Raw genomic sequence first — 25,968 nt, forward strand, 5'->3', positions numbered from 1 at the left:
AACACGTCCATATACAGTTTCAGCAAAGGGTGGCATAGGAATGAAACGACCGAGCCCTTGAGATACTTTAAGCTGAAATTAATAATAAAATAATAAAAAAGGGGATTTTAATATTAGATTAGAAATAATTAAAATTAGAGGGAATTTACAAGAATGAGTTAAATTAAATGAGCTTTTGATAATCTTGGTGTAAAAAATTAAATTGATTACATTTACACACATATGCACATGTTTTTAAGTTATGAAACAATTTGTTGTGATATTTGAATTTTCTTATTGTTAAATAAAATTTCATCAAACTATTTCTCAGTCATTTAATCTCCTTATCCTCTTCTCTCGTATTCTATATTCCATATGTTTTGTAGAATGATACATTAAGGAGCTTTTCTTATGAGGATGGCTGGATTACTTGAAACCATATATTGTGACTTACATTTATATATATATCTCTTTTTTTTTTTGGAAGAGTGAATCTCAAAGCACATAAAGCTATAAACAGTATGTGAATATTGCAAAACCAGAAAAACACACACACAATGAGCCTGACAAAGGCTAGCACACTGAAACTTGAAGATCTCTTTTCTTTTTGTTAAAGTTTAATACACACATTCTATTAAAAGGTATTGAATGATTCTTCAGTTTAATGTTAAATTGCTTTTATACAGAACTTCACACACACACACACACACATGAGAGAGAGAAAGAGAGTGGCTATGTCTCTTGAGGAATGACTGAAAGAGTATGATTCCTGAATACAAACAGCTAAGTTGGGGTTCCTGTGAAATGACATTACTTGTAGAATGTGTAACTGGGAGATCAGAGAAGCAGCGTTCCAGGTAGAGCTGCTACTTGTCAGAACTGAGAGATCACAGCTCTAACCCCATGGACATGGGGTAAGAATATCTTGGGGGGGGGGGGGATGAATCAATGGACAGGTTTTTACAAGGCAAACCAATCAGCAGGAGACCCAGAGTAAGATGGTTGGATAACAAAACTTCCATCAGCTCAGTTGGTCTTTGTTGGCAAATCCAGCCAGAGCAAGTGATGACTGTTGCTTCAGATAGGATGCAACGGAACGCTGCCCTGATGATCCTCCCAAGAATAAGTGGGTGAATGAGATGAGATAAGAGAGAGAGAGAGAGAGGCTTTTCTTACCTGGCCTTCATCTAAGACGACATGTCCTCCCATTATGACATATAATGGTACTCCATGGCAAACCATACCCTCAAAAATATTAAAATCACAGGCCTGGTGATGAGTTTTAGCAGAGATTGTACGAGTTGCATTTGGATCCCAAATAACAAGATCAGCATCTGAACCTACAGCGATTCGCCCCTAAAAAAAATAAAAATAATAATAAACAAACAATAATAAAAGACAATGTCTGAGATGCATTTAAGAGAGTAAGTGAGCAATTACCATATTTACTTGTATATAAATTGCAATATTTTTATACTTGATTTTAGCTGGAAAAACTAGAGTGTGACTTTTACGAAGAGCAAAGCTAAAACTATGAAAGGAAAAAAAAAAATTTATATCAAAATTTAACGCTAAATTAGGAGTGTGGCTTCTATGTGAGTAAATATGGTAATTCATTCTTAATATTTCCAATGCAAATTTAGGAAACGAAAATAAACCTTTCCATTACATTTCTATGGAAATACACTTCCATTGTTTCAATTACCTTTAAAAATAGGAAGAATTTAATAAAATAAGAGCCGTTATTATTCTGGTGTTTGGAACATATTAACATTGAAATTTCTGAGGAACTTTTAAATTTACATGTCTTTAAAACAGGATGTTTGCATCCTAGATTTAGATGAAGTTTGAAATTAGAATTAAAAAATATAAGGGAGATAACTGTTCTTACCTTCTGGGGATAAATATTAAATATCTTAGCTGCGTTAGTACTGGTTACTGCCACAAATCTACATGGATCCATTTTCCCAGATTGCTAGAAAACAGAGACAATATTCAGAAATTTTACTGTAGGACTTAATAAAGTAAAATAGTGCAGACATTTAAACACATTTACACAAATAAAAAAAAGAAAAGAAATTTAGATGAACAGAATGCCAAATCTTTTAATGTTAGATAAATTTGTAGACGAGTGTGATCAAAGTATATTTATTGATAGGTATGGCCAAAAATGTCATAGAAAGATGTAATCAGATTTGTAGACCACTGTGGTCAAAACAAAGCTATAAACGGGACATTCAAAGCAGATGTGGTCTGAGGAAGGTACGATCAAAACAGGTGTAAATGAAGAAAGATTTTGTAGAAAGACAAAAGTGATTGAATACATACCACACCCTTTTCCCAAATCACAGACATTCTGTCTTCCACTCCATTAACTCCATTAGGTATGCGTCTAAAATCATCTTTACCCAATGCCTTTTGTTCAGCATTAAATGTACAGTTATCGGTACCTGTACATTGTAGGTCATTGCTAGAAAATAAAGGAAGAATCATTAGAATTGACCACGGCAAAGGAAGAACATGGGGGGGGGGAGTGGAGAGAAGGATCCTCATAAGAAGAGGACAAAGGACCAGAACAAATAGGGAGATCACAGTGCTAGCAAAGACTCCTCAAACCCATGCAAGCATAGGAAAGTGGATATAAAATGATAATGACCCTAAGGTGTAGTGCTGTGGGACTGAACCTGAGACCCCAACTAATGTAACAACAATAAAAGAAAAAGTATCAATAATTACTTTGATAAAAGATCCATCAAATAACCTGGGGTAGTTGTATCTGCTCTAAGGGGTGGACTCATAACATGACCAGCAGCATGGCGCCAACATTTGTTCCAATAATGTGTTCCATCCGTACCTAAACTAGCTGCTATTGGTTCACCAAAAACTATTTTTCCTGTTAACATTAAAAAACAAAAGAGTACATTAAACTTAATCAAAACAAGAAAGAAATACATATTTATGGAAAATCCATTAAGTTCAATCCATGAAGTGCTAAGTTAAAATAACCCTCCACGTAGCTTGGTTAATATAAATACATCATTGAAAGGCAAATTCACTGTGGCATTTGTCCAGAAGTAACATCTCTAATGTACAAAGCATATCCAGAAGAGATATTATCTCTGGACACATGCCACAGCAAATTTGCCTTTCAATGATGTATTTACATTAAATATGACATAGAGGGAGCAATTAAGTTATGAATTTAATAATATATGTGCAGATATGATTTACAATGATATATTCTTTACAAGGATATATTATAGTTAAGAGAAATTCAAAATTTAGGTTTTTTTTTTACAAAATCAGTTAATATAGTTTGTATATGTTACATTCAAATAAACATCAGATGTATATACATACACTTTACATCCACGCACATACAATCATACAAACACATGTATGCACACACATAACATACATACAAATGTCTACCACATGGTCCTGTAGATGCATTCACATATATGTGAATGCACCTACATGACCATGGTGTATACACACGCATACATCACATGTATGCAAACACACACTACATTATATGCAAACACCCCCACCCACCTACATCCCACCACACATAAACACCCTGGCATAGAATTTCAAAAACACACACCAACACGTATACGAAAACATACTTACACATATGCACATGCAAATATACTTACACACAAATACATTTCAGTACACACACACACACACCCTTGAATACTTATCTAAGATTTATTTCAAAACAAGATATAGCAATGAAAATTGATAATAAATAATAGAATTCGTAGACAAAAAAGAAAAAGAAAAAAAAGGTGGGAGGAGTGGGGGAGGATGCAACACAAGGCAGACATTTTGATGTCATTCACAGTGGACCAATACTAATAACTTACTGCAATGAAAATGGTGGACTAATTATACATTTGCACAAGTCTACCAAGGTCATAGTATAAATATAAACTTGCATCTACACATTATATTAACATATATTACACATTACATTAGCATATATAATAATATGCTGGACCTACTGACTGTTGGGTTTCTAAGAACCAATGTTCCCTAATTGTCTAACAGATCTATGCCGGCCTTTTCAAATATGGGCAGAATTCATTCAGAAGGATTTTTACAGTTTCTTTCCATCTAATTTCACTCATCGATCTTGAGACAGCCCTGGGTTATGAAGTACCAAACATCAGGATCAAAATTAGGACCTCCTGAATGTAAAGTAAACTTTTTTTTTTTTGTAGTAGCTCTAGAAGTGGAGATAATTATAATGACTCAACAATTTATGCCATGCATGGTACTTGATGTATTTGTTACATTTTGTCATAGTTGACCGGCACAAACCAAGTTTATCAATGTATTTCATTTGTAGTTAGCCTACGGTTCACTGGTTTACAGTATTATTTCCCTGACTTGTTCAACCACCACCACCACCACCATTTTTGAATACTAAATATCTTCCTACATAAAAGAGTGAACTAGTAAGGCAGTGGGAGGAGCTAATAACCTTCAGACACTCAAATATGTTGGGGTTTTTTTTTCTTCTTCTCATCAACAAAAATGATCTTTAAGCATTCCTTATGGTTGAATAAATCATTTTGCTGTGTTTTGTACAATTCTCTAAATTCAGTCATGTTTTGCTAATAAACTGAAGGGAATGTCACCATTGCCACAAATGCGTGTGATATTTATTCCTCACCCACAATTACGTAAGCAATATTCTAGTGTATTACATGGTGTTTTGTTAGAGGTTAGGAATATAATATGATTTTTCTTGTGAAGAGAAATCGGTACTTCTGAGCCCTGTTTTTGCCTCTGCAGAGGACATGGAGAGTTTACCATGAGATATTGTGAAAGCTGGCCTTGTTTCCTTCAAATGTATATTTTTGTTTTTTTATTAACCTCTTCATTCCACTTGAAATCAGTCTACACTTAAGAAAGACATTTTTTGCTATTAATGATAAAAAGCAAAACAAAAAAAATCAACCATGCTTTTATTATTGAATAAAAGAGTTATCTAATCTTCATTTGCTACCATTTCCAGCTATTTTGTTATGTCCCTTAACACTTGAAGGAAGTCCTTTGCCAGAAAAGAAATCAGAGCTCAACAAATAAATATTATATTACTAAAGAATTAACTGAATGTACAGTCTGTTGGCACAAAACTGTTTGTTATCATAAAATGTAACACTTGAAAAGTGTTATGGTACGTGATAACGTGATTATAATTTGGCATAACTCACATTATGTTATCATGTACTGCAAACACTTGAAGAGAGCTTACTGCCAAAATATCAGAACTTAAATCCGAAAATACGATGTCTATTACTCAGAAATTATGAAAACATTACAGAATCTGTCAGTGCAGCACAGTTAGTGCAATGGAATCACCGTTTCCTTGTTGACCTTGCCTAATGATAAGTATGGAAGATCCAAGACGATAAAATAGTAAAATACGAGAAAGAACTTGATTAACGAGTCTTTTTTTCTCGAGAGAGTTTATACCTAGGATTAAATTATACAATCTTTTAAAACAGTAGGGTGTGTACAGAAGGTTGAAAGACCATGTAGAAGCTCTTTCAGAGGACTGGATTGTTGTTTAGCTCTGAGCCAGATCTGATTGAACAGACTTTTGATCAAGGGCATTCAAACTCTGACCATCCCATTATTATTATTATTATTATTATTATTATTATTAAGCTGGCAGAATTGTGAGCACACCTGAAAAAATGTTAAGCAGCATTTTTTCCAGTTTTACATTCTGAGTTCTGCCGAGGTTGACTTTGCCTTTCATTCTTTCGGGGTCCATAAAATAAATACCAGTTGAGTACTGGGGGTCAATGTAATCAACTAACCCGCTTTCCTCAAATTTCAGCCCTTGTGCCTATTGTAGAAAGGATTATTATAACAGGGCCTGTCAGTGAGCAAAACAGTTGTGAGCAAAGGGCAGAGTCATTAGAATAAGGGAGAGATTTTGCTTTGCAGTATTCGTTGGGACTGTCGGGGCTCAGAATTCGTGTCCTGCTGGGGTCAGTTTCACTATTTCATCTGGGCAGAGGAGAAGACCCAGAAGGATTGCAGGGGGGGAAAAAATGTGGTGGGGACAAGAAGCAACTCCAGAGAGGTGCAAGAAAAGGATGGCCAGATAAGAGATTCCCAAAAGATTGTGGGGTGGAAGAGGACTGGACTAAGAAGGGTAGGATCTGAGATGCACAGCCAGGGGGAGGAGGACAGGGTGAATCAGATAAGGTCTGGGTGGAGGGGTTATACAGCTAGCTAGTTCAGAGAAGAGGTCGTTGGGGTCAGTGTGAATGTGCAAGTGTAGCAGTAGTGGTGGTGGTGGGGCAAACTTTAATTTAAAACCTCCCTCCCTCCACCATTTCAGTTCATTAAGTAGAAAAATAAATAAATAAAACAAAAGCAAACAGACATTACCTGTATTAATTAATAATAATAATAATAATAATATAACAGTTACAACAACTACAGAGCACACAGTATATATACATATATAATATGCACACACAAATATATACAGCATCAGAAGCTGGCATCATTCAATTGCTGTCTTCAGGCAGCAGTAGCAGCAGCATCATCTAACTGAGCATTAGGCCTACCTGATCTGCGAGCATCGGCTATTGTTTCAGCAGATGCTTTACTCATAACTTTAACCACATACAGTGGGCAGTTGGCCTGGTTGGCGATGGTGAGTGCACGTTGTACAGCTTCTTTTTCAACCTACAATATGAATGTCCCTTGTGAAAGCAGGATATATCGAACAGAAAAGTACACAGCCCCACACACACACACACACATACACATGTGTGTGTGTGTGTGTGCGTGCGTGTGTGTACAAATAGGAAGAGAGGAAAGAAGAAAGAGCATTTATTGAAACAAAATTATGTAAATTGCAAGAGAAACAATAGTAAAAGTGAGTAGCAGAAATTATTTCAGATCAAATTTAAAGGTTTAGATCAAATTTTAAACGATTCAAAACAGGTTTTTCTTGGGGTTGTAATTACAAAAAAAAAAAAAAAAAAAAAAAAAAAAAAAATCCAGAAATTACACAAGAAAGGAAAAACATCTATGGTTGATGTGAGCATGTATGTATTGATGTGTATGTGTGTACCTATCTATTTAATAAATAGACACTGTGGCTTAACCATAGAGTCTAAACAGGGAAGGTGAATATATATATATATATATAGGGTATGAGGGGGTTTAGTTCACTGGTGATCTAAATGAATAGGTACACTGAGTAAGTACCTTGGTTTTATGTCCTTTTCATCTGTATGTGTGTACATATGATATTTTCAATTTTTTTTTTTACATTAGTAATAATAACAATAATTTCAGCAGAGATGACAGTCAGATAAGCCATGTTTAAATTAATAAGAAAAATAGAATATTTTTTACTACTATATCTACTATTGTCAGCTGGTACAATAAACATAAATTGCTGAAAAAAATAAATAACAGAAAACCCGGTTTATCAGGGTTAAGAGATTAGAGTCAAGGTTTATAAACAAGGTGGAAAAAGATTGATAAAAAAGATCATCATCACTCTAGCCACCACCACCACCATAAACTTTGAAACTAGAAAATTACTTGCACCAAATTAAAACATTAAAAGTGTCTGAAAAACTGTTCACTATTTCACCAATTATTATTTGGTTTTAAAAACAAAAATTGAAGGATGTATCTTAAAAAAAAAAATCTTCCCCATCTTTTCCAAGACAATATTTGGACTTCCTTAATTTTTAACATCTCACTTTTTATGCTTGCATGAATTAGACAGCATTTGTTGAGGCAGATTCTTCATTGGCTTGAAATCAATCCTTCCCATCATCATTTGATGTCCACTTTTCCATGCTTGCAAGGCCCAGATGAAATCTGCTGAGGCAAATTTTCTATGGCTGGATGCCCTTCCTGTTGCCAACACTCATCTGTTTCCAAGCAAGGTAATATTTACCATGGCCAGACATATTTTTAGAGAAGACGGGAAACATATTTACAACCACCATGTGATATCAGGACAAGAGTCCACACATACATATACAGTGGAACCTTGACGTATGAACACAGAAACAGGCAACAACAGTTGGCGACAAGCAGGGAGTATCAGCAGGAAGAGAGTGTCGGTTGCTGTTTGGGTTTTGCTCAGGGCACATTCCAGGCTTTCTCTTGAATTTCCTGACGAGAAAAATAGTTTTAGTTTACAAACATTTCGGGTGACAAACGACCTTCAGGAACAAATTGAATTCATATATCGAGGTTCCACTCTCTATTTATTTATGATGGGGCTTCTTTCAGTTTTCATCAACCAAATCTACTCACAAGGCTTTGGTTTGCCTGGAATGAAGACATTTACCCAATGTGCCATGAAGAGGGACCAAATCTGAGACCACATAGGAAGCAATGCCTGCACTTATAAAGTGGTAAAATAGGAAAGATGGGGGGGAATTGGTGAAAATTGTGAAATTAATTTTCTTTCTGAAATTTTGTTTGGAAAAAAAAAATTGTGCAACAAATTTTCTAGTGATCAAATTCTCAAGTCATAGGACAGACCTTCCTTCCGTGCCAATGAAACACTATCAGCAGCAGTCTTGCTCATTACATGAACAACATAGAGGGGGCAGTTAGCCTGATCGGCAATCATAATCGCTCGGTCTGTTGCTTCAACTTCCACCTTGTAGAAAATTGAAAAACAAAAATAAAGAAAAGAGGCATGCAAATGCAACAAAGCCACAAAACATTCAGCGATGAACAAAATAAAATGGAAAACAAAAGGTGACATAAAGTGATAAACATAGCAAACACAGGTGCACAGAGGTGGAAGCATCTATATGTATGTATATATGTTGGGTAACTGATGATGTGTGGCATGACTGCATAATATCTATACACGCTATGTAATCCTTTCAGCAGTTTACTGAAACATGCATATGTTCTGTAAAGCTCTGAATACCATACCTGTTTTCTGCATATGATTTCTCTATGTATAAAATTTAATTGGTATTCATATATAAACACTTTGAGTTCTCAAAATAATGGAAGTTTTTGTGAAGAAAATTTTAGGCTTTTAAGTTTCATTGCAGATTCTCACGACAATCCCATGCCATTATCCAATCCTACTCTGCCACAGTCCAGTACTAGATTATCATTGTCCAAGACTAGTTTATTATTGTCTATACTAGATTACAACTGTTCACTCACAGAATAGCATTGTGTAATCTCAGAGTTCCTATAAAGTGATTGTGTTCAGATGAGACAAAATGAAACTACAAGAGCTGATGACTGAATACCGAAACACCATCATACCCCCCCCCCCACTCTTCCTTCTTTCGTCACAAAGGTCAAAGCTGTGATTCCTCAGTTGTTGCTCTTGTACAGCTCTTCTTCAGAACTGTAGTTTTTAGTGAGCAGCATTTCAAAAGTGAAGAAACGAATATATATCTACTGAATTTAATGATTTACAAGGAGTCCCGTTACCTTCCATAATTTTCAGATCTTTATCTAAATTATTTTTCTTTTAATTGCCAAGATTTTAAAACCCATACCAACGCTATCTGAGGGTTAAAAGAAAAGATACTGCTTCTTGGAAGTTAATCATCTTTATCAATACTTAAAACATAAAAATCTTTTGAGAGACTTCTCAGATATTGCAAGAAAATATTACTAGCAATAATCCACCCTGATAGACATCAAGGGTGGATTTTAAAAACTGCAATGTTGAGGTGGAATATTTTGAATAGTGATTTGGAGTTGGAGCCTCAGTTCAATGTTGTCTACAACCTTGTTTTGGCAACTCTTGCGATGATGCTAGTTGTGCTGTTCCTTTGGTTCCATCAGTGACTTGGAGGAGCAGGGATATGCTGCATGGGCAACAACCGGTGCTTCACACCATACTGCCTAGGTTAGTCCACATTACCCTGTAGGGAGCACAGAGCTGGTTTCCTGGTTTCTCTGGCATATATATCCCTCTCTGGAAATGGCAACAGTCATTCACAGGGTCACTCATTTTTGTCAGCTGAGTGGACTGGAGTAACATGAAATGAAGCATTTTGCTCAAGAACACAACACATTGCCTGGTCCAGGAAATGAAACCACAATCTTATGATCGTGAGTCCAACACCCTAACCTCTAAGCCATGTGCCTCCACTGCCTCAGATTGGCTCCTATCAAACACTCTACACTGGACAGACAGAACTGATCGACACAATGAAGAGCAAGGCCTACAATCTGAGAATGATTTCCTCCCAACAGTGTTGGAGGTCTTGAAAGACACCATGGGTGATGCAGGGCTTTCTTTTCTGACTCAGCAAATAAAAACATAAGACACTCAGTCAAAAAACTCAAATAGCCTGGCTTTAAAACTAGGGGTGATAACAGATTCCTGAGGGGTTCCTGAGAGTTTACTAGGGAAAAGGATTTAGCTGGCATGCTTATGGGATATACTTAAACAGTATGGAGGTAGTTGCTTATGTACCTTGCTTTGTAATGACCATACGAAGAAGGTCAATTGGACAAATGAGTTCCAAGCAGTGGCTGGAGACATTTGTCATGCCGAGTGCAAGTGCACTGGAGAGAAAAAAAAAAAATAATAAAAGCAAGACGAAGGCCAGAGTAGGTGTTAAAATCTGCTACACAAGTAGAAACACAACAAAAATGGATGGTGCATGCTTGGTTAAAAACTTAAGGGTTACAAAACACAAATGAATATGCTGTGTGGTAAACAGACCACTAGAATTCACCTCAGATTGAGAAAAGTGGATGTTAAAACCAATAACAATGGCAGCAATGAAGATGATGATGAAATGTGTTGTTGGAGATAAGGAAATGTGGTGAAATATTTTTAACAAAACAAATTGGTGATTCAGTATTGATTTCTGGCAAAAATTATTTTTTTTTTAGCATTAATACTTAACTTTTAAAAATAATGAATTTGGAGGGATTTAGTAAAATAACCAACTTTTCCATTCATTGGGATATTAAGCTGGTGTTTGGGATATCACAGAATATTCTTAGATGCAAATTATGGTGGAAGGCATTTAATTTGAATATAAATAAATTTTTAAAACTCCAGTTTTGTATCAAAGAACCAGAAGCAGTACAAGTGCCCCATTGTATGATAATTTGCTGTAAGAGCTGAGACTTGTGCAAATTTTTGTCTTGAAGTACGAGCGGAAATCTGGAGTACGAGCACACAAATCGTCCCATCTTTAAGGTGATTCAGTTAATAAAACCAGTTTACATATGTCTTTTGCATTCTCTTTCTTTATAATTGTCATTTCAATTGTAACTACACCTTTTCTGTTTTAAAACCCATAAAAAATTATTTTGAGTGGTTTTTAGGGGCTGGAACAGATTAATTATATTTTAGTTAATTTCAATGGGGAAAATTGATTTGTAAAACGAGTAAATCACAAGACGAATTCAGTCATGGAATGAATTAAAATCGTACTGTGAGGTAACTCTGTATTAGCTTGCTTGTAAATAGGTGAAGGGCATCCAGCCATAGAAAGTCTGCCTCAATAAACCTCACCTGACCCATGTAAACATGGAAATGTGGACACTAAATAATGGTGATGATGATTCACTGGCACATTTTAATCAGTGTACTTAATAAATACTGGTTTCTTAGATTACAGCAGATGACCACATATTAAAGGGTGAGTGGCATGGCTGGCTGGTTGGCAAGACTGACTTGGATCTATGACATATACATTTTATAGACTCTTGGAGAGGCAAAAGACAAAGATGATCTGGGTGGAATTTGATCTGAGTGAAGAAGGATGAAACAGAAATGGAACAAGACCTCTTCTTCTCATTCCACAGCCTTAATACCATTCTCGAAGAGTGTTACACCAGCCAGACATTCTAACTATGAGTACGTATTTTGTTTGTTTTTATTTATTGTATTTTAGTATTGGTTTTTATGGGGTGGTGTGGGGGAGAAGAGCAATAATAAAATTAGTTATAGTACCATTTTGTTAGCCTCAAGGATTTCAGCATTAACAGGATGAGATTTAAAGATTCTCAAGAGATTAGTGTTGTAACTAAGAAACACACACACACAGCCAATCAATAAAAGAGCCGCGTTTAAGCATTTGGAAACAAAAGTGCTTTGAGTGAAGAAGAAGAAGAAAAAAAAAAGGCACCAAGGTGTTGTAGCTTGCTTTGAAGTATTGTGAGGAAAAAATGAAATAAAATAATGAACGTGAAAAGTCTAAAGTTTAATAACCATCATATTTCCAGTACAAAGGTCCATCATCAAGAGCAAACAGTCAAGAGGTGTTAGTCTATACAGTAACAACTCTGATGGTGGGAGCAATGGGCAACCGTCAGCACCACCAGCCTCAATACAGGTAGTTCTATCACAGCTTCTACCAGCAACTTACCATTGCTCTCACTGTGATCTGTGGCCACCCTTTTGGGTATGGCTACTGCTGCTGCTACTATGATTGCCCATTGCAACCACCACTACTCACAGGGACACTGCAGGGGTTGCTGCCTTCACAGCGATCAACATGACTGGTTCTGTATAGATTAGGCATGGGCAACCTTTTTCAAGAACTGAGCCACACAAGACATGGCTTAGCATCAGGAAGGCTGCACTATTAACAAAAATCCAAGGTCGTTTTTTGGTTAGGTTTGTCATTCAGAAAGATTCATGGACCACAGGTTGTCCATGACTAACACGCTATGGACCAGTGGTTCTCAATAGGGGTCCACATGACCTTTAGGGGGTCAAAACAAGATTCTATTGTTAATATTTTTCTGCAATAAATTGATTATACTTCTACGGCACACAAAATATTTTAATGTTTTTTTTTTATTACAATTCCCAATAATAATTAATTATGATAATATAAAAGGAGTTTTTAAATGTGGAATGGTTATTAGGGTCCACCTGAGTAGAATGGAGATCAAACAGGTCCTTAGGTAAGAAATGGTTGAGAAGCATTGGTCTAGACCAACGCTTCCTGACTGTTTACTTCTGATGATGGGAATTTGTGCCTGAAAATCATGAAGGTTATTAAGCACACCATGTGAAAACTATAAAGTCTAGTGTGCAGTAGTGATGGTGATGATGATGATAGTAACAAATGAATATATTACCAATTATAATGAATTACGAGAAAAAAATACAAACATAGATATAAAAAAAAAAAACAAATTAACTTCAAGAAAAAAAAAAGGTAACAGATGATAAATTACAAGAAGTAGAGTAAATTTTAAGACAAATTCATTGAAAAGATTAATTAACATCAAATATTTAAATATCTTGTTTGGAATGATTGGAGATGAAAAATATCAAGAAATTTTAGCTTAATGACATCGTTAAATAATACTAATGCGGGTTATATATAAATAAATGAATCTGTTAGAATTTCTGATAATGAGCTTTCGGTTGTTTAAATCAACTGAGTCTGTATCTCACAGACCCATGCAACCTTAACGTAATCTTCAGATGGAGTCGGCATGCCAGAGTGACAAGGCAGGACTTTTGGATTACGAGTGGAATCCTACAATCTATCAGATGAGATTCCATACAGCTTCCACTTAGCTGATCTTACTTGGAAGGCTTGGATGGACCCTGTTGCAATGGTAAAAGGAACTCACAAAGATGCCATGCAGAGGGGTTGAAGCCTTGTCCTGGTGATTACAAAACAAACATCTTAACCAGTTGGCCATCTACTACAATTCCTGTTAGCATAATTGAATACTTCTGTCAAGGCTTTCTCTCTATCCCTCATTTTCATAATTTGGAACTGTGAGTTTTCCTCGACTTTTTAGACCTAAATACACGCATGACAGCAGCCATTTCATTTAAGCTTTTGAGTAAGATTGAGAAAATGGAAACTGAGGAGACTATGGTTTCTTACTTTCAAGAGAAGGGTGTTATCCCTAAAAGAATATAGATTCATGATGGTAGTTTTGATTCCTGGACTAAACAGTAAGTTGTGTTCTTGGGTGAAACACTTCATTTGACATTGCACTAGTCCACTCTACTGGCAAAAATAGACACTCCTGCAATGGACCAGCATACATAAAATACTATAGTGGTCAGGGAATAATTAATGATTCTAACACAGGTGCAAGGGCACAAATTTTGTTGGGGACAGGACATAGTCAACGACATCTCTGCCCCATCGTCCATCATCAGTACTTTATTTCGCCAGCCATGGAAGGATGACAGGCGAAACTAATATCAATGTGATTTAGATTCAGAACATAAATGGTTATGACAAAATACCATGAAGTATTTTGTCTGGTTCTTTCTCCATTCCTGTCACTTATTATCCTTGCTTTTAGAGTTTAATTGAAAAATACCAAATTGAAGTTCTTTGATATTTTTCATTGAAAAGAAAAGAAAATTTGCCAAAATATTTAGAGAGAGATTTTAAAATGAAGACAGATGACTTACCTCTTCAGGTCGACACATTTCATGTCCTTCTGGCCCTGTGATACCCATAGCGATCAATTCCTTAGATTTCTGTAATTACAAACACAAGGAGGGAGATTATTAAGACATATTGAAACTATACAAAAGAAACAATACATTGGTTTAAGAAAAATTCTGACCCTATTTCTTTTTAAACATCATCCACCACTTGACAACTGATATTGGTGTGTTTACATCCTCGTCATTTAGTGGGTCGGCAAAGAGACCAATAGAATATGTACTAGGCTTACAACGAATAAGTCCTGGGATTGATTTGCTCGACTAAAGGCGTTGCTCCAGCATGGCCACAGTCAAATGACAGAAACAAGTAAAAGAATACCCTTAATTAGTTTCTCCCGTTGGCTGCCATGTGTTCAGTCAAACTCTGACTTCATTCGGTCACCAAACAGTTAAGCAACCGTTCCCTGTTTGTTACAACGTGACTCACACAGCTGTTACATTCGAAATAGAAAAGAATTATAAAATAAATTCATCCTATATCCATATTAATTTCAATTTTTGCATTCGTCTTGCTACAATTACTTCAATCACTGTCACAGAATTATTGATTCTAGCGTTGATCAAGAGAACATAATCACTCCCCTGGCGGTGGGTGATAAGCTATTGCTGTTTAGCTCAAGATCAACTTCAAACAAGCACACTTATGATCCAAGGGATTCCAGTCATGACCAGCCTGTCTTTTTCCCAATGTTTCCCCTGTCTTACATGCCTATACTCACTTCACTCTCTCTCTCTTGTCCCTTGTAACACACATTCCTATCACTCATTATTTATTGTTGCATGGCTCAGATGCAATTTGTTGAAGCAAATTTTCTCTGACTGGATGCTCTTCCTGTTGTCAACCCTTGCCTGTTTCCAAGCAATGTAATATTTCCCCAAGGCCAGACATGTTTTCATGGAAGACTGAAAACTAACATCAGCACTTGTATGATGGTGTTGCTCGTTTACAACCAAGACAGCCTGCTCATGAAAATAATGTGCATGTGGCTGAGTGCTCCACAGACACATGTACACTTAACTGGACATGTTTTTCACAGGAGACTGGAAATGAACAACATTGCTTGTATGATGGTGATGCTCATTTAGAGCCATCACACGATGGGCTTCTTCTAGTTTCCATTTACCAAATTCACTTCCAAGGCTTTGGTCAGTCCAGCACTATAGAAGACACTTGCCCAAGGTACCACATAGTGGGACTGAACCTGAGACCATATGATTAGGGAGCAAGCTTCTTAACCACATTTTAAATATGTTCTGGCAGATCAGATATTCACATTTCTCCCAGAATGTATGAAGAATGAATAGAAACGATTTTCTAATTATGGTTATATTATTCATCACCTGAGTATTCAGAAATAATAAAAAACAAAAGGTAGGGATATGTTAGAGTGAATAAAAGACAGGTCAAAGGAGATAAAGAACAGCTGTTTGAAAGAGACAATGAGTAGTCAGCAGGTGGTAATGATATGACAAGCTGTAACTCTGAGAAAAGGTTAGGTGGGTTAAACTATAAATTAAGACAAAAAAATCATTACTGCAAATTATTTACACAGACAAAATCATTCTATTTCAATGAATATTTTAAAGGAAAGGATAAAATTTGATATTGAACAAACAACGTGTGTATATATATATATATATATATATATATATATATATAGTCATGTGCATGTAAATGCATATACATATTAATGAATTCACTTATTCAGTTTGTTCATGATCAAATTTGATAATTTAATTTCCTTTCCAAACACAGACCAACAGATTACTGAACCAACCATCCTCAATTTAAAACATCGCTATTTGATCAAAACCAACAAATAAATTGATTGTGTTTTAAAGTGCAATGCTGAGTAATTTCCTTAATATGATTTCATGTTAGAAGCCACACAGGAACTTCACTGCAGCCAATAGATGAGAAAGCTAATGGGTAGTAATAATGCTCAGAGCAGTTTTTAATGGCTGCAGTTAGCTTCTGGCTGCTGCTGCTGTTGCCTGAAGAAGAGAGTCGGAGTGAGTCATCCTAGAATATCCAAGCATGAATCATCAACACACAAGACCTGTCATGTTTTTATTACAGAAAAGAAATGCAATTTTATCTTAAACAAATAACGAAGAAAATAGCATTACAGTTTTAATGAACAAAATATTTCATTAAATATTTTGTTTTCAGTTTATGAAAAACATTTCTCTCTCCATTTTCCATTGTGTAATTTACTTTTTTTTTTGAAATTCCAGTGAATATATTATGATGGCAACATCTTACCAAAAACCATTTTATATTGCACACTCTTTCACTTGTTTCAGCCATACGGCTGGGCTCATGTTCTTAGGTTAACCATTTTACTGCCAAAATCAGATGAATCCACTCAAAATTTCATGGCTCTTAACTGCAGAAAACAGTTTTTATATATCAATCTATCTTTTATGAAGAAATGTCAGGTTTGAAATTATTTTTTTTGTTGAGGCATACCTTGTTTACTGAGCTAACATGACTTGCAGAAAATACCAATTCTATTTTTTAATTTTTTTTGTTAGACATTTAACATCATTACTGGAACAACCATGAAATACACAAGATTGTTTTAATTGGAAGCAAGTGATGAATGGCAACAGAAAGGGCCTCTCAACAAAATCCATCCGATCCATGCAAGCATGGCAAAGTGGATGTTAAAACAACAACAGAGATTGTCTCATATGGTGGAAATCACAAGGCACTCACTGGTTAGGTCTAAAGAACTCTCTTCACTCTTTGTCTGCAGAACCGGTTTTATATTTTTTCAGGTATAAATAGTTAAAGTCACCCTTTGTGAAGGTGCATGGTCCAATATGGTAAGAGTGTTGGGTTCACAACCTTAAATCATGGGTTGATTCCTTGACCAGCCAGCACATTGTGTCCTTGAGCAAGATACATTATTCCACATCTCTATTGGTCAAACTGCTAAATTAGTGGACGCAAAGAGACACAACAAACAAGGTTTACTGATGTAAAATGACACATACACATAATATACATATATCTATACATACACACATGCATACATTTACACACACACACAAACGTTTATACAAACAAACGAATGCATGTACACACACACATACACAAACCCAAAACAAACAAAACAGCCATTGGAAACTGAAAGAAAGTAATTAGAATGAAGACGATACGCACCTCAGCTATAATTTTACCATTTTCAGCATGAACCATTGCTAAGGAACCGAGTTCTTTACAAACTTTAAAAGATTCATACAACTCATGATCTTCCAGCATGAAAGTATCTTTATAAGCAAGGAACATCTTGAATGAATTCACACCTGAAATTTAAGAGGATGCGTTATAACAGTGGGAACGAACCTGAAACTACATGGTTGAGAAGCAAACTTCTTAATCACATGTCCATGCCACACACACACACTGAAATTGTGTTATATACTGCACTTGACATAGCTGACTACACATAATATCTTAATGGTGTGTTTAATAAAACCTAACTTCTTTGTAACCTTTGCATGTGAATTTTCTCTCTAAAAATCAAATCACTTAAACAAAACACTACTGTATTCCTTATTAAGACTAGTGAAGATTACATAAATTACACTATTGTTTTCAGCTCATACATCTATTATTGTCAGTTTGTGAATCATGTCTAACCAGTTCTGATAAGCAACGATTATGACAGGTTTTGTACAAGATTGTGTCCCTTCCCACGCAGAAACAAAAGCCAACTCACAGGGGAGTTACACTGAAAATGGACACACTCTAATGAGCAAGTTATCCAACAATACTTCACACACAATAAGAACAATTTATAAAAAAAAATGAGTGGTTTACAAAATAAGACATCATTCATATTTGGGTTAACGTCCTTTTGAAATCTCTTTAATTCACGACACTTAGATATCTCGGAAAAATTAAAGGCTTAATTCTTTTGTTACCATATTTTGGCTGAAATAAATTGCCTTTGTTTCAATTAATTTTTAAAATAATGAAAAATTTAGTTAAATTTTAAACTATCTTTTGGAAATATTCTTTTGAGGAAAGAATGAAGGAATGAAAGACTAGTTTGCACAAAGTAAAAGAAATTGTCAAGATATTCACCTCTGTCTTTCACCAAGATATCCATTTCTTTGGCCACTTGAGGATCCCACCATGTAACGCCAATATGGAGACCGTAATCACAGCACACTTTAGCATCGGCCCAATCTCTCCACTTTTCGTAAGCATCGAGGAGGGAACAGCCACGAGGGTCAAGCACAAAATCCACTGAAATAAAAAGAATCATTAGAAGAGTCAGTCTGAGATTTCTTTAAGATTCTATTCAAAATGTTCATCATTGTCATGCTGGCGTCGGTCAGACAAGGAATATTAATGCAGTATATGGGGATCAGACAATAAGTGTAAGCCAGTGTCAACAGTGGTTCCAGAAATTCCAAGCCAGAAACTACAGCCCAGAAGATGAACCTCATACCGGAAGATCTGTAGAGCTCAACAAAGACGTTCTGCAAACCCTGGTGGAACAAAATCCCATTGTAACTGTTGAGGAACTAGCAGAGAAGCTTGGATTTGGTCATTCAACCATTCATCAATACCTGCATGCCATTGGAAAAAGTCAACAAATTGGGTCAATGGGTTCCTTACAAACCTTCCATGTCTAAGAGATCTACTGCGAGCAGCTTAAGTCAGTGCTAGAAGGAAAATGACCATCTTTGGTTTCAAGACGAAAGGTGTTCTTCCATTAAGATAATGGTTGGCCACATACAATGAAGATAACATTCCAAAGGCTGGAATATCCAAAACAGGATATTTTCAAGTGACATTATTGCAAGAAAGAAAAAAACACTATGAAGAAAGTTTGCAGATAAGATTGGTTGTTGAAGAAACTAAGTTACTGGATTACTTACTGATCATTGTGGTTCCTCCTGCGAGGGCAGCTTTTGTGCCACTGTAGAAATCATCAACAGCTTGGGTCCCCATGAACGGCAACTGCATATGCGTATGAGTGTCAATGCCACCTAGTGGAGAGGAAATCGAGGTTTTATAGTAAACGTTTAAATAAAGGCAAATGTTGAGTTATAATAAAAAACAGTTTCACATTAAACTGAAGAATTACTTGGTACTTTTTGTACACATTTTTTATACTTTTACACAAAATAGACTTCAAAGTTGATGAAAGCCAACAGGCTGAAACTTCAAAGTCACTGTTACCTCTCATGGAAAACAGTTGTTAAATGGTGGTGGTGGTGGTGGTGGTATTGCATGTATGTATGGGTTTAGTAAAACAAACAGAAGAAACAGAACTCAATAACTGGTTTTTTAAATTAGTAGAAGAAAAGGTGCAAAAACGACTCAAGGAACGAGAGTTTCATGCAAGATAAATGCCATACACAAAACTCATCTCTTGAGTCACTTTTCTAACTGTTCTGCAGATTACATACACATTTTACTTCACACATACAGACACACACACTTGCTATATTTATCTGTTTAAACATTTAAAAGTCAGGGAGATTTTCATATTTAACTGTGACGTGTCAGGAATGGTGGTTTATTACATCAACCACAATATTGTGAACGACAGATAATCTTAGATAAACAGAGCATTGTGCCAACTGATAATGATTAAACTGAATCAAGTAAATACAAAAGACCGTTTTGTGTGAACCGGATAAAGTATTTCACTTGAATTGCAGAATGCCTTCACAGCCAACCATTATTAGATTGGTGGCCAAAAGTTACCATAACGGTTGGAAATATTGGAGCACCACCTTCAAGGATTTTAGTTAACCATATGAACCTGATGTGGAGGTGTGTGGCTTAGTGGTTCGGGTGTTGGACTCATGATCACAAGATTGTGGTTTCGATTCCTAGACTGGGCAATGCATTGTGTTCTTGAGCAAAATACTTCATTTTATACTGCTCCAGTCCTCTCAATGGACAAAAAACCCTGTAAAGCAATTCACCAAGGAGACAGCCACTCCAATGTAAACTTTACAGCTTGCTGGTCACCACAGCTGTCTTGGCTCATTGAGCCATTGTGGTCAGACCAGCAAGTCTAAAGAGTGGGATCAGATGGCATCAACTGACTCCCACTTTAAAACTATCAAGTGCAGGCAGAAAAAAAAAAGCTTTGTGGCATCCTCCTGATCTTCAGACACAAACTGCCATCCTCCATCACTTAAACTTCTCGCTTAAGGACTCTTAATGTCTTTTGTGACATATTTTACACAAAAAAAACTATTGTTTGGTTTTGATAAACTCAAATGAAAATATTTAGTCGTTTATAATTTCTAAAAGCTTTTATATGTAATAATAATAATTGGTTGGTGCACTTGGGACCATTTCAAAGAGAGCAATACTCTAGCATCAAAAGCTGCAAATACCAAACTTCATAGGAAGTATTCAGTTGGCAGCAATTCTTGGAACAGTTTGTGTGTTGAGGAAAGTGTTGCATCTCTAAACTGCAGGATGGAGCAGAGATGCGACAGGGATATTGTTTGCCATGAGTTGGCTGCTTTGACAATATCCAGTGAGTTATAAGGCTGCATTGTGCTCCATGTTAACTTTGGCATGATTTCTACAGCTGGATGCCCTTCCTGACACCAACCACTTCACAGCATGTACTGGGTGTTTTTTCTGTACCACTAACACTACTGGGGTTGTTGAGTAACTTGCAAGACAAGAAAGAAGAAAAGGTAAAATCCCACTCAGCTGAGGATAATAATCTGAAGACAATTCTGAAAATGGAGGCAAAATTGTTTTTGAAAATTAAAGGGAAAGAAACCTAATATAGTTTTCTCTTTTATAAGACTAAAGTTAGAGCAGAGAGGGTCAAAGAAGATCCCTTGACCATTTTCACAGCCCCTGAGACTAGCAGGGGAAAGAGGTGGAAGTATTTCTCAGATTGCTGATCTGGCCCTAATGTTTACAACAGAATGAACTCTTCAAAAGACACCAGAAGACCAGGTGCCAGTTACAGAAGACCAAGTTATAGACGAAGCCCCCCCCCACCATAAAAAAATATTTGTGGGTTTTCAATTGGGTTTAAAAGACATAAAAATGTTCTTCAGAATGCTTATTAATCACCATCATTCTTCACCGACTTCCAATGCTTGCATGGTTGGATGTCGTTACAGTCAGAGTCAGTTCTTATTTGGAATTACTGTCCTCCAAGATAGGTTGGGTGATCACAGATTTCTCATGCATTTAATTCCTACTTGAACCCCCCACCCCCACCCTGCAAAAAAAAACCAAAGAAACAAAACAAAAAAAAATAATATAATGATGTCCTACATTGCTACTTAAAATGACTCATCAGCCCACATGTCTGTCTTAATGACATTTCCTCCTAAAAATTAACAGAAGGAAAGTCAACGTTTCTTTCTTAAGAATAACAAGGAATGGTCTATTGCAGAGAACACTAACTTATCTTGCCTGTGCTTATGTTTGTTCCACCAATAATGAAATCTTTCGAGCTATTCCTTTCGATCTCATGAAATCAACTGAAACAAATTCTTGGGTCGTAAGAAAAATGGTAAATACAGGATGGAGGAAATTCTTGGGTCTCATCAGGCCAAGTGAAATTGTAGTCATGGCCGATGCCAGTGTCACCCGTGCTGGTGGCATAAGGAAGGGCATTCAGTCGTAGAAACCTTGCCAAATCAAATTGGAACCTGGTGCAGCTCCCTGGCTTACTAGTTCCAATCAAACTGTCCAACCCATACCAGCATGGAAAACAGATGCTAAATGACGATGATGATGGTTTATATTGCATCCAGCTGCCCACATTAATTTTTATACTATATATATATATATATATGTGTGTGTGTGTGTGTGTGTATGTATGTATGTATGTATGTATGCATGCCAAGAGGGCGGAAAAGAAACCTATTTCTGAGATTATTTCAAAGTAGATTAAGCATTCCCTGTGATTCCAGGACACAAACCAGAGTTGAAAACAGCAGAAATCAATGGTTGAATTTCACCACAATTTTGCTATGTAATCATACAATAAATGAATGCAATTGATTGATAACCCAAAGTAATTTATTAATAAGCTAATAGCTTTCCTATCACCCTGTATGCATTCCAGAGAAAATGGTGCAGATTAAATCAATAGGCTGTGCAAATGGTGTAGGCTTCAATCTCATACGTTCAGAATATTGAAAACTAAGCTAAAAATACAGCTTAGGTTAAAGGAAAAACACAAAATTAGGTGAGGACAAACAGACAGATGTACTAATAGGTAACTCTTTAGTTTTATTTCAATATTTGTTTATTTTGCTTTGTTTAATGTTACCTACCTGGAATGACCAGTTTGTTCTTGGCTTCAATAGTTCTTGAACCACCTGGAATGACAAGATTGTTGCCAATTTGTCTGAAAGATAATGAAATATTTTGTAATGAGGAAAGTATAATCGTGAAACAATAGATATCAGCAAACAATAGGGCAAGGACTGTTTGAAAGGGAGAGGGGGTAGGACAATTGATATGGTTTTTATGACAATCACCTACAGAGTGTTCTGGGAGCTTTTACCATCAAATCACTACTAGTGAAGCTATTATGCAATTTGCAAGACTATGAAACCTGAGAGGCCAACTTCATGCTACAAATATATATAAAGTCAATGAAATTCCAACATAATTTTATTTTGTATGTATTATGATAATACAAGTACTTTCATAATTTTCACAATCTTCAAGTTTATGTAGTAGTAGTATTAACTAACAGCTGTATTTCACAATCAATAACTGAAGTGAACTGACTGAATTTGTGCTATAAATAACTTCCGATAGACTCCAGCAGGCTGAATCTTATGAACTGCATTTTAACCAATCAGTATGCAGCTTAAGACACAAACATAAGTCTTTATTAATGATGATTCTTGAAGCAAATGTTTCAACTGTAAATAACAGCTTAAAATGCATTACAATATATAACAAAACTCCTTGGATTGTAACCTGGACAAACATGTTACCAGTTATGCTCCTTTGTTTTCCTTCACCAAATTAAATGCTTTAATCGACCAATGTGAAAGTATGTTTTTATTCAGTGCAGAAATATAGAAGCTTCTATATTTGCATTCTAAATCTAATTATATTTTGCAAAGATTATTCTTTCTTTTGGTAATGAACATATGCACTGGTTGCAGTTCAGTTCACTTTAATTGTTAATGACTTAATTATCATAGTCATAAATTTTTCATTACTTTATTGTGCCTTTCCCCACAATTAATGTGATGAAAAATTTATGACTAATTAATCTTTAACAATGAAGCAGAGGTGCACTATAAGCAGTGTGTGAGTGAGTGTGCATGTGTGTGTGTGCGTGTGTGTGAGTGAGTGTGCATGTGTGTGTGTGTGTGTGTGTGTGTGTGTGTGTGCGTGTGTGTTTATTGCAGATTGGCTCTAAATGCGCATTATCACCGCTTTCAAAACATGGTTCACACCAAAATTTTTGTAACCACATGGTCTTGGGTTCAGGGTTCTATCCCATGGCATGGCACCTTGGATTAATTGTCTTCTATTATAACCCCAGGTTGACTAATGCCTTCTGAGTGAATCTGGTATGGGGCTCAACTTCTTATATAGGACCCAGGGTGATTTTTTTGAGACTTTTTTTTGGAGGGGTGGGGAATAAGTGCATCTTATATACCATCAAATATGGTACAGAACCGAAAAATACAAAATATATTTCTTACTTGATAATTCCATCTTCAATGTAGATATCAGCATCGAAGGACAGATCATCGTTGACGATACGGCCCCCCTTGATAAACAAGCGAGATTGCGCACTCTGAAGTTAGACAAAAAAACATCACACAGTTTCACTTAGACACAAAAACCAAATTGTATTTTCATTATTCAATAATTGACACAGTCTATGGAAAAGAAATTCTCACAAGATCTGATGTTGGTGACAAGAAACTCTACCATTGTTTGTAACAAGAAAAGGCATTGAAAAACAAAAATCTATTTCACTACAGTGTATTGAGGCTCTGGAGAAGATACTTTTCATATCACTTTCAGAAGGGTTTATTGGAAAATTTAATATTTTCTTGTTCAAGTCCCTTTTTTTGCTTCCTTTGGGTTTCTTAAACTTTTATCATCATCATCAATCCCTGGATATTACTGCCTTGACTCACAGGACCAAATCGCAAGTCCCTTTCTTTGCTGGCTCCCTATTTCTAGTTAAAGAAGAGAATATGGAAAGAGAAGGCCATGGCTGTGTTGAAAGGGGTGGAAAAGAGAACAAGAAAGTATTATAAAGATAGATAGATAGATAGATAGAGAGAGAGAGAGAGAGAGAGAGAGAGGGGGGGGAGCTTAATAGACTGATGAGAGAGAGAGAGAGTCTTGCATGATATTCAAGTTACTTGTGGTGACTGAGCATGTGTGTGTGTGTGAAGTGGAAAGGAAGATATTGGCAATGAAGAGGAGTGGAGGTAGAGAAAGAAAAGCAAAAAGAATGAAGATTTCTGAGTCAGAGAGAATAAGAAGAGAGAATAAAGGAGTGCAGGTATCAGAACAAGGAAGTGTGTAATGGTAATTATGGCAGAGGAAGCAATTCCCAGTCACAGAGAAACTTCTACATTTTGAGTTGCAGAAAGGCAAAGATTATCAAATGTCTAAAATAGGTTTTGTCATGTCTATCTTCTTTCTGGCAGAGAAATCAAATTTTCAGGACCAAAAATTCCATGCGACAATGTTTGGATGCTTACACTATAAACTACACCAACTTGTATGCATGGAAATATGGTGTCTATCTAATCATCATTTTAATACCCACTTTTCCAGGCTTGCATGGGTCAGATGGAGTTTGCTAAGATAGAAGCCTGCACCAGACTTCTGTGATTGTTTTGGCAGGATTTTTACAGCTGGATGCCCTCCCTAACACCAACCACTCAGCAATATATAAATCATCGACTGAGTAGACCATAACTCGAGAAAGTACTTGGAGTTGTAGTTGATATTTCTTTCATTAACCAGATGTCTCTGATAACTAAATATTTGTTTCAATATGGCTTTGTATTTCATCACCATCATCATCATTTAACATCCGCCTTCCATGCTAGCATGGGTTGGACGATTTGACTGAGGACTGGTGAACCAGGTGGTTACACCAGGCTCCAATCTGATCTGGCAGAGTTTCTACAGCTGGATGCCCTTCCTAACGCCAACCACTCCGAGAGTGTAGTGGGTTTTGTATTTCATTAATACAATAACATATTTAAATAACTGTATATTGTAAGATGAATCACTTGGTTGATACAATAAATGTATAGCATAGGTTTCGTGTTGCAAACAGGAAAATACAACACAAAACATGAGAATATATTTTTCACTTAATCGGCCAAAGTTAGAGAGTGACTCAAGCACCGAGAATTTGCTAAGGTTGCTAAGTGTCAATGCAAGGAATTCTCAGACCTCAAGTCACTTTGTAAACTGCTGCAACCAATTAAATAAAAGATATTTATAACAACCTTAATAATAATAATAATAATCCTTTCTACTCAAGGCATAAGGCCTAAAATTT

General features: G+C 36.0%; 1 protein-coding gene across 1 annotated transcript in view; it reads right to left on the reverse strand.

The window, feature by feature from the left end:
* Window positions 1-25,968, reverse strand: part of LOC106870763 (dihydropyrimidinase) — a 138,391-nt gene that overhangs the window by 18,816 nt on the left and 93,607 nt on the right. Inside the window, exons 2-13 of the mRNA XM_052976487.1 lie at window positions 24,134-24,228; window positions 22,736-22,809; window positions 19,337-19,447; window positions 18,534-18,698; window positions 17,607-17,749; window positions 14,396-14,464; window positions 8,533-8,653; window positions 2,716-2,872; window positions 2,308-2,449; window positions 1,871-1,954; window positions 1,156-1,335; window positions 4-72 (exon numbers count right to left, since the gene is read on the reverse strand). Coding sequence (XP_052832447.1) covers window positions 4-72; window positions 1,156-1,335; window positions 1,871-1,954; window positions 2,308-2,449; window positions 2,716-2,872; window positions 8,533-8,653; window positions 14,396-14,464; window positions 17,607-17,749; window positions 18,534-18,698; window positions 19,337-19,447; window positions 22,736-22,809; window positions 24,134-24,228 — 1,410 coding nt within the window. The remainder of the gene's footprint in view (window positions 1-3; window positions 73-1,155; window positions 1,336-1,870; window positions 1,955-2,307; window positions 2,450-2,715; window positions 2,873-8,532; window positions 8,654-14,395; window positions 14,465-17,606; window positions 17,750-18,533; window positions 18,699-19,336; window positions 19,448-22,735; window positions 22,810-24,133; window positions 24,229-25,968) is intronic.

Source organism: Octopus bimaculoides, chromosome 24, assembly GCF_001194135.2.
Source record: "Octopus bimaculoides isolate UCB-OBI-ISO-001 chromosome 24, ASM119413v2, whole genome shotgun sequence".
Taxonomy (NCBI): domain Eukaryota; kingdom Metazoa; phylum Mollusca; class Cephalopoda; order Octopoda; family Octopodidae; genus Octopus; species Octopus bimaculoides.